This window comes from Lates calcarifer, linkage group LG15 (genome assembly GCF_001640805.2).
Source record: "Lates calcarifer isolate ASB-BC8 linkage group LG15, TLL_Latcal_v3, whole genome shotgun sequence".
NCBI classification, from domain to species: Eukaryota; Metazoa; Chordata; class Actinopteri; family Centropomidae; genus Lates; species Lates calcarifer.
This window is the reverse complement of record NC_066847.1, coordinates 3,927,747-3,943,646: the sequence shown is the minus strand read 5'-3', so window position 1 is coordinate 3,943,646 and position 15,900 is coordinate 3,927,747. Positions and strand designations below refer to the sequence as shown.

The 15,900-nt window shown below is 40.4% G+C and overlaps 1 protein-coding gene across 1 annotated transcript in view; it reads right to left on the bottom strand.

Moving 5' to 3' along the window:
- Positions 1-15,900, bottom strand: part of LOC108883217 (thrombospondin type-1 domain-containing protein 7A) — a 135,093-nt gene that overhangs the window by 82,019 nt on the left and 37,174 nt on the right. The window contains 4 exon segments of the mRNA XM_051075926.1: positions 1,194-1,378; positions 2,520-2,768; positions 8,589-9,295; positions 9,297-9,424. Coding sequence (XP_050931883.1) covers positions 1,194-1,378; positions 2,520-2,768; positions 8,589-9,295; positions 9,297-9,424 — 1,269 coding nt within the window.

The following is a 15,900-nucleotide window of genomic DNA, read 5'->3' as shown; positions in this document are numbered from 1 at the left end:
TTGTACATGAATTGAAACAAATTGTAGGCTTATGTCTGTTGCAGGCATTTGATATGCAATTATCTGCTACAAGCCCACCAAGGGACTGCAAATGTTGTACACTGTGTGTGTGTGTGTGTGTGTGTGTGTGTGGTGTGGGTGGGGGGGGGGGGGGGGGGTGGTGGAGCATTTATGTTGTCATGTACCAGTGCTTGATCAAATTTATTTGAGTTACACTTGAGAATTCAACTGATTTGTTCTGGGCTATGCTGTGTAACTGTGGGGTTGATTTTAGTTACAGTATAGAAAAAAGATCAAATGCGCAAGAGAGGAAAAGGGTTTAACTAAGACAGAGAGAGAGGACAGTGGGGATGTAGTAAAGAGCACTGGACACAGAGACTGGGATAAGACCATCTGAAAGGACAGGAGTTGTGGAGTGAGTCCATTTCATTGGTTATGTTATAATTTTTTTTTAAAGATTTGACCACATGACCCATTCAAAGTCTTGTGGAAAATCTTGATCATGAACCCTGCAATGACAAGCAGCAGGTCTGCATGACAATGCTAGCATGAACATAAATGATAACATACATATTGAGTACAAGAACATATTGTTGGTATAGCCCGAGGCTTACGGTCACCGTCATCCTTTAAGGTCCCTGAGATCCTTTTGCTTTTGACCATGAGTGATTGGAAGCCAAGTTTTCAGGGGCTTTAACACTGCACGTGTCACAGACTAATGCTGCCTCTAAACCTGTGTTCAGACTGAACTCTAAGTGAAGAGAGAACTTGAGTTGAAGTTTGTCACAAAAACATTGCACAGACGCACTGTGTCATAACTGACTCATAACAGTCAGCGCCAGCTAACTGCAGCTAATGTAATCTAATCTGTAATGTAATCTGTTCTGCTGGCACACTAGCTGTTTTGGACAAAAAAGCACAGACTGCAGAAACCCTTCAGCTGCCAATTTCATGCAAATAATGTAAGCAAAAGAGGGGACTTTGACAAGGAATTATTAAAGGAGAAGCTCTATTTAAACATAAATATTTGTGTGTCTAATTTCATCATTTATATATTACTAATCAGATCCCATTTTTAACCCATTCCATTCTTCCAAGTTATATATATGGTGAAGTAAATGCAGATAAATAAAAGCATCCACTCCTTCATTCTATACAATTATGTATCATTTTCACTTCATTTCGCTTTTCACCTTTGTCTTTTTCTCGGAGGTCGTTGAGGTATTTTAGAAGCTCAGCATTGGCTTGGACACAGTACAGTTCTCTGGTCTGCAGGCCTCCCCCACAAAGCCCCGTCAGGTTGCTACGTCGACGGTCCTGTTGGCTTAGCAACAAGTCAACCCGGCAGTCACTCCACTCTGTGGTTCTCCAGGTATAACTGCAGAGAAAGAGAACGTGGAACAGCAGGGAGGGACGGATGAGAGTGAGACAGAGTTCTGCGTGGGTGTAATGTAGTGTATGAGTACAGCATTTACAATCTTGCAGACCTAACTTTAGCACACAAAGATGTGTTGCGTAGTTACAACCAATTCAGTCACAATAATCTTCTGAAAACATCATAAACTGCACTTTTAAAGTACAGTATGTACAATATGCAATTACATTCAGAGAGGTGGACACGGCAAAAGCACCTAATTCAGTTTCTTCACCACTGCTCAACCATCAGTTTAATCATTTCTTAATCCAACAGATTGTGGTTTTTTTGTTTATAATGGTTAAAATTTGAATCGTAATTACAACGTAGAGGTCAGAGTTCACAAATCCTATTACTGATCACAGCTGGTAGAAATGTCACACAGTGGCTGGACAAAACGGTGAAAAGAAATGTTATCCATGATTTCTAAAAATAAAATAACCAGTGTGACAGAAAATCAAACGCTCTTGGATGGGAGTGGGAATAAGTAATTTGGCAGGCGGTGTGTAAAGATGGTGCAGGATGGGAATAAAGGCCATCTGTGAGCCTATGTTTTTGAATCTTTGTGTGTGAGAGAGTTTGTGGGACTTAAATATCCTTGCAGTCTCCCTGCATTTGTCTCTACTTTGTGTCTGGCACCAGCCCAAGCACTTATACTAATCTATCTCCATATGCTGTCTCCTACACACAAGCACGCACACACACACACACACAGACTCAGACACAGACACAGACACGCTCATCCATGGGCCACCCAGGAGAGCAAATTGGCTTGGTGATATGAGTAAAGTAAAAGTCAACAGGAAACGTGTGCAGCCTCGGTCAGGTTGAATACCAGACAGTTGATTTCTCTGTATTTTAGCCTGAGCTCTACTAGAACACAGAGTGAATCCCTGCAGTGTGTTTCGTACTGTAGCAAGGTCTTAACAATGCTGTAACCAAGGAGGAGGGGTATTATCACAACTTAACATGCAGTTGCATCCCTGTGAAACACGAGCGCCTGTCGAGTGCTAAGCCACGAAACCCACAACTACACTTTCACTCAAATTGAAAAAGCCTCTGCTCACTCCCCGCTGTGCGCCCCCCGCCGTTAGAAGCAACTCACGTGGCGCAGGGCGGCACACCGTCCCCCTGAGGTTCGCAAGACTCAGACTCCTCCAGCAGCGGGCACTCCGCCCCCTCACCCACAGGGAACTGGAGCACTTGTCTGCTCCGAGTCCGATTTCCTCTGGGGGACTCGGGGTCCACGCAGGTTTTGGAGCACGGGCCCCACTCGGCCCAGTCGGTCACCTGGCAGTCCTTGGGAAGGACGCAGGACTGGACAGTCAGTGGCAGGTCCCTGGGTGTGCAGAGGCTGGGAAAAGATAAAGAGGAGGGGTGGTTATGAGGTTGGAAGAATAAGAGGTAATGCAGTAATGAGATGTTCATTAAAAAAAAAAAAAAAAACTGTTTCTCGTGCTTGCAACCCAAACAGTACAACAAGAGGAGTATGATCCAATATATACAAGAAATAGTGCAGCACATAACACACAGTGAAAGCACAACAGTGTCGTTTTTACATTGAGATTTTAGTAGGGATTAAACAAATGACATATAACGTGTTAATTAGTGAGCTTTGGTGATGCTGGTAGGCTGATTAATTTTAATTCCAGTCTTGCTAAGCTAAGCGGCTGGTGCCTGTAGCCTAATATTTAGCGCACAAATATGAGAGTGGAATCAATCTTCTCATCAGTGTCTAAATCTCAGAGAGAAAGAAAGAAACCAGTAAATGTTTGGTATTTGGTATTGGTTGTTTTTTTTTCTTGTTAAACAATTAAACAATGACTGGTTATCAATATTGTTGATGAATAATTTTCTCTACAACACTTATCTACCTGCACAAACTGGCAATTTCAAGCTTGAGAATGAAATACAAACAGTATCCAAATAAGCTTTACAACTCTCCAGATCCTTTTATCCCTTTGTTATCCTCTGGCATCAACTGGTCACAGTCTGCATTCATGGTAAACAGAGCTGTGCAGTTTACTGACGCCTCATTACAGTGAAGTTAAATCTTTCAGTTACCTCTCACTGCTGTGGTAATGTCAGTGTGCCAAGATGCCTTAAAGCCGCAGTCTGTGGCCTTTGAACGCATCGCAGCAATAGATATGTGACACCACAAGTGGTGTGCAACGCTTCACTTTAAACTCATTGCCCTTGACTAGTGCCACATTTTGTCATTAGCTGCTCTCATTAGCATACACGCTGCATAATCAGTTTCACATTAAGAGTAAAATAGGGGTGGTGTGGCATGGTGTGTGCATCCTTCGGTTGGTCTTAAGACAACCAAAACAACCTCTGATCAATTGTTCGCTCACATCTTTTGATCATCTAAATAGCATTTAGATGTAATGAATAACCCGTCCTTTTTGGGGCTCCTTTCGAATCATTAGAAATTTGTTCTAACTAAAGCCGACTGCTTTCTGCTACTCAGTCTGGATGTCTTTCCCCTTGAGGCGATGCAGCTGACGAGCTATTAGTGCTAATTACAGCTCTGCTTCATTTAGAAACCTCTCATTTAGGCGTTGCCACCACACTTCACCTCCAGCAACTCAGACTTTTGGTATAAATGAGGAAATGTATGAGCTGAGCATGAGCTGTGTTTTTTTTTCTTTAACTCCTGTGTCTTTGCAGATTAAAACACCTCTGCAGTCTTTGAAGTGGTACTGAAGCGACACTGTGAAAAATCGTAGTTTTGTTTTTCTGCCAAACACGCTCGGTGTGCCGGCTCATTTTTGCATCTGAGAAAAACAATGAGGAATTTAAACAGTGAGTGTGACGCACTGAGGGTGATGGCTCGATTTCCCATCTCAGATGGAACTTCTTGTGTTTTAAAAAGCCCCTAATGCAGCCAATGACCCATTTTCACTGCAACTGGATCCTTTGAGTCTTTTGCCGTTTGTTGTGTGTGTGTACGCCCGAGAATTTTTTTTTTTTTGGGTGGAGATTTCAAAGTTGCAAAAAGAAGTCATTATTTCTTGATCTCAGTCATTGAGACAGAATGAGGACACAATCATTCTCTATTTAAATAAGTGAGATGATGTCTGAAAAATGTTCATTTTTAAGCCTTTAGGTTTTACACAGTGACTTGCAACAATGGACTCCAAGGGCTTTCAGACAAAATACAGGCAGTCAGAGAATCTTCATATTTCACCACTTGTGTGCTCATTACATGAACTGCATTCATCAAAACATTATCTGTGTGCTGCTTAAATGGTCTAAAAACATAATTCTATGTGGGTCAAGTGATTAAAGAAGCCGTTTTACAACTTCAGACCCTTGGAGGGAAAAAAAAAAACATTGAAGAGAGTTTGAGGAGAGGATGAGAAACAAAATTACAGGCACCATGTGGGACTCTCAGCTTTAAATGCTGTGATGTAATGTGATACACCCCTCCTTTAGTGGCACAAAAATTTCAAAAGGTCACGATGCAAGCCGATTAACAGGACAGACAACGAGCAGAAGACTTAGACTTGAGTTATAGGAAAGAGGCCTGTTTGGGACGAGTCGAGGACTATGGAGAAAGGAGAGGCCCAATGACAGATGTTCATCAAACAAAATTGGAAATGAAGTGAGCAAGATGTTCAGAGAGCGTCTGGCTAGGATATGACTGGGTTACTGCTTCACTGGGAAGTTTGTTCCACTTTTCTGAAAGTGGCAAAAACAACTATGAATATTTCAGAACAAGAAATAAACAAGTCAAGGATTAATATTTATGCTCCTAAGGGCATGTGAGTTGTTTTCACGGTTCCTTTGAAATATTTGATCCCAGTCACTGCTGAGAGCTCAGCGCCAACAAAGCATTAATGAATAGATTTAGTTCATAATTGATCAAATCTTAGAGTACAGTGGCATGTGACAGATAGGTGATGTGAATGGAGGCTTGCTCTACTGACACTGTCACTGATTCTTTCCTGGAGATCAGAGACCTCATGAAAGCCCCAAATCTGAGTTCCTAGGGAGCAGAAATGACATTTTAAGTTACTGTCAGTTGGGGAACAGAAAAAGAAATGATAGAGCTACAGAAACATTCCTTTAGAAGAAGACTTGCTGACTACATTATAGTTATCTAATGTAGGAATCAGAGGGTTATTACAAATAACACCAGTACATGTATTAACATCAACTATAATTCACTGATTACCACTTAATGTTCTATGATTTTTTGTTGAATCTGAATGGATTTGTAGGCCTTTTAGAAACGCTTAATTTTAAACTTGTACCAAACACAAGTTGTTATTAAGGGGGTCAGGCTTTGTTTCAGAATGAATGGATTAAAGATGAAATAGGATATGTTCTACAAAACCATATTGTGTGTAAATGCCAAGTGCAATTTTAAAATTCCCCCACAATTACATTTAATCCTACAAGTATCTTTCTGTGTGTATTTAAAATGTACATGGGATCAATCTGTGGAGCCCTTTGTAGGGGCTAAAAGATTTCTTTTGACAGCCAAATAGCGCATTAATCCTTAGCTGACATACAAATATGATTGCGCCCTTAATTTCTTTTTTCCTGGACTACATGCAAATTAGGGTCAACCCTTCTCTAGCACAGAGGGTGGTGATAATGCTGAAGCTGAAGCTGCCTAAAAACGAAGAATGTGTTACAACAGGATCTGTTTAGCTATCTAACTAACAACAACCATATCCATGAACTGACACAAATGAACAAAAGACTTGTGTGGATGGTCAATGAGTGGGTTTCACTGGCTCAGTGCTCACTGCTCTCAGTGCTGCACAAATCTGATAAATGCTAGAACATGTTAACGTCTTCAGCAACACCATATGTGTTGAAATCACCAGAGCTGGTTTCTTCCCACTGCTTTAATCACACAAGAAAACGGACTAATTTCACTGTCATTTCAGTGACACTTCAGCTGCAATTGAAAAATAAACCCAATGAAAATGGCTGTATTTGGGAAAGAGATTTAGGTGTATCATTTAATGAACAGGAATGGGACAGAATCTGCAGCAGCTCCTGTATAATGTCCAAAGATTTAAGCGTAAGGCTCATACAACTCAGAGTTTCACATCATTAAGTGTAGAGCCTCAGTAGGTTTTATACAGACTTAGTTTAAAAGATTCTGCAGCTGGCTGGAAGTGTAATGTTCATACATGTGTTTTGGGACATGCCCCAAAATCTATCAATTCTAAATGAAGATTCACAGTTGTGCATTTTTTATTTTATCCAAAACTTTATATTTTAGGAGAGGTGCTACCTGCTTTTCCTGACTCACTGAAGGACTGGACCCAGACAGCAGTAATGATTGGCTGGCAAATTATTCTTGTTCTGTGTGAGTGAGTGAGTGCAGAGGGGTTGGGATATTCTGTTTGGGAATAGGCTGTAGCTTTTTTTGTGATGCACAGTACTCATGTTATGTCATAAAGAAGGAAATGTTTGCTGGTACAGTTATACCTCTTGGGAGAATGATTATGAATGTGTCAAGAAGAGACAGATTCAATTCTGGATTACAGTCTGTTTCTAATACGTCTTGGTTGCATCTCCGCTTGGCTTCTTTGATGTTGGATAGATATCCAGTCCTACGAGATGCACGAGTAAATGTGGCAATTAAGTGTAACGGATGATAACAACATTAACCTGTCAGTGAAAATAATTTTTGCTTCACTGATTCTGTGGAAGGGGTTTTTGAAATAAGCAATGAAACAATTAAGACTGTTGTGTATTAACCAAATGCAAGTTCTAAGCAGAATATACTCCTGCACTCATTGAAACAGCTGCAGTGGGCTTTAACGTTAATGGTGCCTTCCTCTCTGTGGGCTGGTGGCAGATTCATTTCATTCATTTTGGGAGTAAATGTTTGATGTACATTTCAGGCAGAGACTTCTGCTGAGGACTGAGTGGGAATTGAGAGCCATTTGATCTGTCTTATTATCAGTCAGAGAGTGTGACTTTGTAGCTCACAGCAATAATAATGTCAGGGCGAGAGGTTAGATCCCACTCGGGTTTACAGCACTATAAATGGAAGCACTCATACAGTTACAGCTTGTATCCTGGATGGTAGTACCCACTGAAAGCATAATTCAATGACCTATTCAAGTAATTATTTGTTTGATGGAGTTCCAGTTTTGCGTTTTATGACATTGCTTAAAGTTGCTGACTTGTTTTATACCTCACTGACAAGGGATGCTTCTTCCAAGCTTGAGGCTTCTTTGCAGCTTTAAGTTACAAACTTGTCTTGTAAATGACTGACTCGCTGTTCTGGACTTTTAAATATCCATCACAAGTTCCATCTAAAAATGTTGGCAACTTAAGCAGAAACTACAGTATATATATGTGAGAAAATATGTCTTGTTATTTGGGTGAACTGAGCCTTTAATATCCCTAGCAGTTGTAACCTTAAAACCTTAAAATGCAGAAAACAAAGCTTCACTTTACTGTTTACTTTAGAAGATTTACAATAGTAATTTGACTTTATGGCTTTGCCAAGAACAGCATTTTGCAGGTGACATTTTGTTCACTTTTTTGTGAAACGTATCATCACACTTCCATTCAAAACAACAGGACAAAAACACAGCAAATTGCCTTATTTTAAAAAGTGCCACACAAAAAGTCGTGGCTAAGATTGATCTCATGTCATAAAATGAGTTGCTATGCCACTTCCATCCTCGGAAGTTGACATCAAATACACTGTGGTAAGTTGTGCTTCATTGTTCTGACAGCGCGGCAGTGACAAAGACACAGCCGATAAACATCCTCCCCTACATGACACCCCCTGACAGTGAGAAGGGCAAATCTGGCATTCAAAATCTACTGAGTTAAGGACCAGTACACCTACACCTAAAATAAATACACAGATAGAAATACAGATAGTTAATTAGTAAATATTTAGTAAAACAAAGAAAATAGACAGGCATATAGATGAAAATGAATGAATACACCACCTCTGTTAAGAGTGTGTAAGGCAGGAGGTAACTGTCTTAAGATGACACAACAACAACAAGACGTGTTCATTCTGTTTTAAAGATATAATTTTGATGGATTTCTCATCCATTCATGCCCTTGTGAGAAAATGAAAGGGGCACACAGCACAGTATAATAGTGCTTCAAAAAAAAAAAAACCCATAACATATTAACTTTAATGTCACATTAACATAATAATATTGCCACTTACTTGCGTCCTACAGCGCTGCCATTCCTATGTATGCAGGTCACGTTCCGAGTCTGGTAGCCGACCTGGATGTCCCAGAACGGACTCTCTTGCCGGTTAAGGCGGTTCCTTGTTCGTTTCTTCTGGATTAGCTCCCTGGTCTCTGGATCTTTGGCTCCTGCTCGCTCCCTGAGCCCTTGGCCTTTACCTTTTCTGCGTTTGGCTTGTCTCGCTGTCCGAGTCTGCGGGAGGATGCAAGGGCTCCACGCTCCAACCCTGAGACTGTACATGCCCTCTGGACCTGTGCAAGGCCCCGGTTTACAGGACTGGAACTCAGTTAGGTTGGGGCAGACAGCGCCTCCAAAAAGTGGAGGAACCAGGACACTGCGGACCCTGTTCCTGAGGCCTGTTCCACACGTTTTGGAGCAGGAGGTCCATGGCGAATACTCGGAAACCACACAATCCTGGGGGCAAGGGATCAAACATGCCTGCTCCAGGCGAGGTTTGGGCTCAAAGTACTCACAGATGGCATCCTCTGCTGGAGAGCCGTCTGACTTGAGTATGCAGCCCACTTCCCGGGTCTGAATGCCCTCTTCGCCCCCACTGCATGTGAACGGCCGTGGGGCCCCAAAGGTCCTTGCCGACACTGGCACACACTCGTTCCAGGCACCCAGCCTCCAGTCATAAAGGTCCTTGTGCCAGTCACACACACGGAAACAGTTTCTCTGGTTAGGACGGACGCTGGACCTGGTCACAGTTGGTGTGAAGCGTTGTCCAGCCGTCCACATGGGCACACCAGACTGCCCGGCTTTGGCTGCCACCGGGGCCACAGTCACTGCCCATGCACCTTCCCCATGGACCTGGGAGACAAATGAACAGGCTCAAATTATAATGGCTAACATATGGAACACTAAACCTTGTAGCTTCGGATATAAATCCAAAAAAGACAGTCTGGTGTACTGTTAGAAAACTCAAGAGTAAAATGCTTTATCACACGACAAAATACAAGCAATAAAGACTGAGGAAACATATTCACCCTTATCTTAGTTCTACTTTATGCTGGAAATCAGAGTAATGATGCTCCTTAGACTGGAAAATTAGATGACAGATAAAAACTAAAACAAGACAGGACAACAAGACAACTGCACAGGCTGTGAATTGACTGGAGGTGTAGAATTAACAAACATCCTCTAGTTACAGTGGAAATGATCAATGGAGATCAATGATGCCATTTGAAAAAAATCTTATTTGCTTTCAACAGAAATCCATATTGTGCAAGCACCACTTAGTCAGACACTTCAAATGTCAAAGGAAGACAGAGACAGTTTACTTTAGCTTGTTGGTAAGTGAGGGGAAGCATATAATGCATCTTCAAGGATGACACAGTAAATTCACAGACTCCTCTAATATGGTCCTTGATGGAAAATGTGTTGAAAAGCTGTTGGCAACCCACAGTAGATGATGTGTGAGTGCAGGAAATATGTCTTAGCCAATAAATATAATCTGTCACCTTGTTTTGTGCTACACTTAGGTCAGACCCAGACAATTCTTAGTGCATGGTAAAAACTGTCTGAGTACAACAGTGCGGGGGCAGGGAGGAGGATGATTAGGCAACGCAAATACAACGTGCAACATTGGAGATTATAGGCGATCAAAGAAATGTGTCTGAAAGCCAATTTACAAGGGGCCATGAGTTATCTGTGGAATTTATCAAACTCTATTGGCAACCAGCAGGAATTGCCACACATATCAATAAAACTTATTTGTCTGTACACAAGTCTCTGGCAAAGCCTCCCCTTATCCCCTCTTGATAATTGCAGTAGTGACTCAGGAAACAGACCTGGAAGACGACTGGGATACTAAAGACATACTCATACATCATCACACACTATTATATATTTGTATACACATATTCATATCTAGCTGTTTATTCAGTCTTACTTTATTATTCATTCTCACACCCACACTGCATATTTACACTTGCACCTGAAATTGCCTACAGTAGCTGCTGAAAATGCTGGATATATCTCAGTGTATTCATTTCACTCTGCTAATATTATATATTTCTGAGTGTATTAACTGTTATTTATTCATCTCCATACACATATTACTTTGCACTTCACTGCCTCTTGCACTTCTGGTTAAATGCTAAACTGTATTTCATTGTCTCAGTACTTGTACTCTGTGCTGTGACAATAAAGTAGAATCTACTCTCATATTTGTAGAAAGAAATACTTGGCTCAAGAGTATTGCTTTTTAGCCTTAAAGGATGAGGCTGACACAATTCAATATTTTTGTTATTGTCAAAAAATCTCATGGAAAAACCAAAACGATAAAGTAACATGTTCCTTCACTACAAAGTGTTTTTATTTTTATTTTTTCCACATACATCGTAAATGCTGCTGTAAATACACACTAACACACCAAATGTGTATTAATCCGCCACTGAAAATAGTCATAACAAATGCACTATTAATTCCAGTTTGACTAACTTTTGCTAAAAACTACACTGCCCATTGGGACCCAGTTACATCTTTATAAGAAACCAGTGGGCTTTGGACTATGTGACACAGACTGGGAGGGGAAGTCAGACAGTATGAAACTGTGATGATGGGATTTGTTATCAGTAAGAGAAATATAGAGCAGCACCAGCTTTATCCTTTAACAACTGAAATGCTTTGTGATGCTGGTTGCCTGCTCATGTTCTCATCCTCAAATCATATATTGATATACTGATCAACAACCCTATCAACTCCTGTGCAGATACACTTTGTATACACGCTTTGTATTCATACATTGTTCCTCTACAGAAGGTAAATATGTCTTGCATGAAATACTAGAGAGCTCAAAAACAAATACCTGCACTGCTCACTTGCCTAAAAAACTTTGCTATTGTTTTTAGCCACAGGCCTGCTGGTGGTTTTAGCCTGTATGGAATATAGCATAGAAAGCAGGGACCAATTTTGTTTTTTTCCACAAAGAAAACTTAGCTGACACCATCGAAAATTGTCTTAACCCAGTCAGCCCAACTCAAGTGATGCTCCGAGCAAGTTAAAAAACACTAATTAACACAGGGTGGCTGCACTCGCACTGTGTTGTCCAAAGGCTATTGATACTACAACGGAGAAGAAATCAAACTAATTGGGCAGTTTCACATTTCACCTCACATTAACCTCTTAGGTAATTGATTGTATTAGCATGTGGCCTGGGGTTGATTGGACCCTTAGTGGGCAGTGGGCATTAAGGGTGAGGGCAGCTCGTGTTGACCCACACATCCATGCAGAGCTAAAAATCCTGCCTGGCAGACAATCAGGAGCACATTTCTGGCAATGATTGCCTCTGATGAGGCTGCTTGAAGTCTCGCCTCTGATCTCAGCTGCTGATAGTGCTGACAGGATCTATCTTCAGTCAACATGATGCTGCGTTCACAGGAGCCTGAAAGCATAATCTAAATGACTCACCACTCTATCAACACACCGGATCAATGTCCTATCATTAAGTAATTCCTAGGTTTTCTGGGCATGTGTAGCTCCAGATCACATAATGCTTCTATAGTGCTTTTTAGAAACTGTGGTATTAGAGGATGAAATACATTCAGTATTCTCCAGACGACTCCTTTCAGGTGTTTGTCTGAGACCATAAACTCTATCTGATGTTTATTTTTAATCCAGTAATAGAAAAAGGCATCTTGGAAGTTTTGCCTTCACAATAGCAAACTGATAAAGACAGAATGTTATCTCCACACCTGATATTGACTTTTCAGGAAGAAGAAAGAAAATACAGTTGAGAAAATGTACATCCAAAATCTAAAATGCAGTAGATTCAGACCGGTTGTCTGGTACCAAAATAAAACAACACCTCCGCTTCAAATCTAATCCATCCCAGGTTATCTTCTGCAGGACAATTCTCTGGCGCAGCTCTTACATTCAACACACTTCTAGCTCAGGACCCTGGAATAAAACAGGTTCTTGACGAATAAAGGTCACAATACTTGACTGTATTTGATCCAAGCAAGCACAGGAAGAGTCTGGTGTGTTATGTATCTTGTCCCCTTTAAGGATGTATTTTATTCTTTTTCAAATACACTGTATGACATGTTCTGTTATGCCAGATGTTTGCAACTGACTCTGAGTTTTCCCTCACTGTTTACACACAAAAAACTTGGCCTTTCCTCTCCAAATGCAAAACAGAGCAAAGCCCTGGTAGCCTACAGCTAACTTTTCAATATTGCATGCAGTCTGACAGCACCATTTGACATTCTGAAAACAAACCTTTTTTCACATCCATTTATCATACGTTTAGTCGAAAGTATTCACAGGTTTTTCAATTACTGTCACTCCACTGTACATCAGGCCTCTCGAAAAAGTTTCTCGGGATAAATAATCATCTTCTCACGTGGAAATGGAAATGTGTAATTACTGTTACTAAACCAATAGTCATCAAAAGTTGACTTGATTCTCTCATTCCCTCTATTAAGCTACTACTTTTATTATTTGTGTTCTCATGTTATTTATAAAATCTAATCAAAGACAAATGAACAAACATAAACCCACAGTCACATCTTGGTGAAACTCGACATTTGCAAGCATGTACACATTCTTGCAGGTGCTTGAATAGATTGCATGTACAGAGCTCAGACCTGTGCAATCTAAATGTAAATTTAGTTTTATCATTCAGCAACAAAAATATCCTTTCTCTGTGTGTTCATTATTATTATAGCTGATAGTGAATTTACTGATAACCTCTGACGACTCTGCATTCTTGTCAGATCAGTTCATGTTAAACAGGAAGCACAGTCACGGTAATGCTGCGTGTAACTCAATCAGAAGGTGAGCAAGTTTTATTCAGCCATATAAATACTGTATAGAGACAACAAAAAAAAGTAGTATGTATGTTAATGTAATATCTAAGAGGATATATGGTTCCTTTTTAGACTGGTGACCTGTCTTTGGTGTGCCTTAGTGGTTACAAAAAAGGCAATACAGTCTCCAAATTAAACAACAAAATACATTATTTGTAACTTCTCTTCAGAACAGCATGTGCAAGCACTTTCTAATTTGACGCCCCATTTGTCACTGACTTCTGCAACCATTACAAATGTCTGTCGAAGTTTATGCACAGGAAACAACAAACTTGGCTAGAGCTGAGGGAAAGATCATGGTTTGTGTTAAAATAAGTACTTACAAAAATGGATCTGGGTTTAAACAGGAAATGGGAAATAAACAGTGGTCCTGTGGCAAAGTTCCATCTCCTTATCCAGACTCTCTATCTCTATAATAATGTCATTTCTAACTACCTCCATAATTTCTATGGCTGATAAGTGCTTTGTCAGTTTACTATAAACATACATTGTTTTGGGGCATTCATTAACCTGACTGTTGCAGTGCTTTCTCTTGGGAGGATGGATGTAAGGCTTCTTTTTACACTATGAATATATATGATTAAAGATGTGTCAGTCACAGTCATGATTCATTACTTTCCTCTTTTGAACATATGTGTACACCTTTCTGTCATGGACTGAAATTCAAATTAAAACATGACTTTACAGATTCTCTTGAATGCTATTTCAAATAGAAACTCTATTTATTCATACTTTGAAATAAACTGTTTGTCCTCATAATCCATGTGATATTGTGAGCATTGGAGAATACAACTGCTGGTTTGTGATATCTACTTACAGTGTGACTCTATTTTAAATTTAGCCTTCCTCTGATAATACATCTTGAGTATCTGGAACACTAAATACAGTAAAGCATTAAAGTGGCTGCAGCTTTGAGAGCTTGTTTGTAGTTGTTTTGTAGAAGTTTCTGCTCAGCCTAACACCTCCTGTTTATAATATTAGCTTCAGAAAGCAAATTAAAAATCCAGGCATGTCTGGAGCAGCGACCTCTGTCAACCAGCGTGTGTTTGTGCTGTATTTGCTGTCACCACAGCATAGTAAGAGATGAGCGGCACCGAGGGAAAAAAGGGGGGATGGGTGGCCGGGGTATAGGAGATAGAGGAGTTAGCCAAATGACTTGTTCTGACAGTAAATGTATGAAGGAGGAGGAAAAGGTCCTGACATCATGAGATAAGCCAGACAAATGTTTAATTTAGGAATTGGTAAAGCCAATGAAACATGCTGATAATTTCAGTATAGTTAAATGAATCAGTCATGACCAAACCTTCAAATGGTAAATCATCAATATAAAATGTAATTATAAACATTGGCCTCTAATTATAAAAAGAAATGGCCGAGCAACACTGGTATATCAACATTATATTCATACCCAAGCTTCTTCTAACTCTACTTATTTCTTCTGTCCTCTCATAATGAGATAACTTAACTGCAATGACCATAGAAAGATAATTCTTTCATTTCAAATGCAGAAGCCAAGTGCTCTGTCACTTTCAGACACACACACACACTAAAACCAGAGAACCTTAAGGTACGAATGAAGATTTTTTTTAAAACCCAAAAACTGGAAAGTCACCAGAAAGAAAAAGAAAAGTTCTGCAGGCACTTTGAGCTAACTTAACTTCAATCATAATAAAATTAGCTATCCTTTGTTTTACTTGGGGCCCTGTGGAGCCCTCAGCAGGTCCCTTGCTAGTCCCCGGGCCTCATACTGGGGACCTTTGCTTTGAACAATATATGTGGAGTGTAATATCCTCACTGTTGGGGTGATAGTCTGATCTCTGACTGGGCCTCGAGTGTCTATTTAATGAACAGCTTCTTTGTCCCTGCAGGGTCAGCTTCACTAATGAATGGGTCACTGTGTAACTCTCTCTCTCTCTCTCTCTCTCTTTCTCTGCTTGCGTTTGTTTATTATTTCTCAAATCCACAGCATTTCACTCTCGTACTTGAAGACAGGACCTGTTTCTCGACAGGGTCAGGGTTCATCTCAGGATCATCTAGGCTGTCTGGCTGGCACTTCACCACGATCCTATATAGCCAGTAGATGTGTCTTGACTTCAGATCAGTCAGTCTGTCATTTATAGCTATATGAAAAAGGTCGAATGAGGTACAAGGTGGTTTGTTCAATCAGTAAAATGAAGTTTTCGTACAGCACTGCAGGGTCAGTGCACAGTTGAGAGATAGATAGAATACTCTTCCACCTTTAGTGGAAACTTAGCTGCAGCTGAACACTGCCAAAACTCCCACAGTACATTGTCAGAGTGTAGCCATATGTTGCACAGTAATAAGAAGCAGCAGTCGCAGGGTCTGACTTAATGTATATATTGTGTAAGCCTTGGGTCTCTAAGGATTAGCCCTCCCACACAGTTCCAGTAAATGAGAATGAGTTCAGTCAACTTGTCAGATTAAATCAAAGCTCAGAAAGATGATTTTACAGAG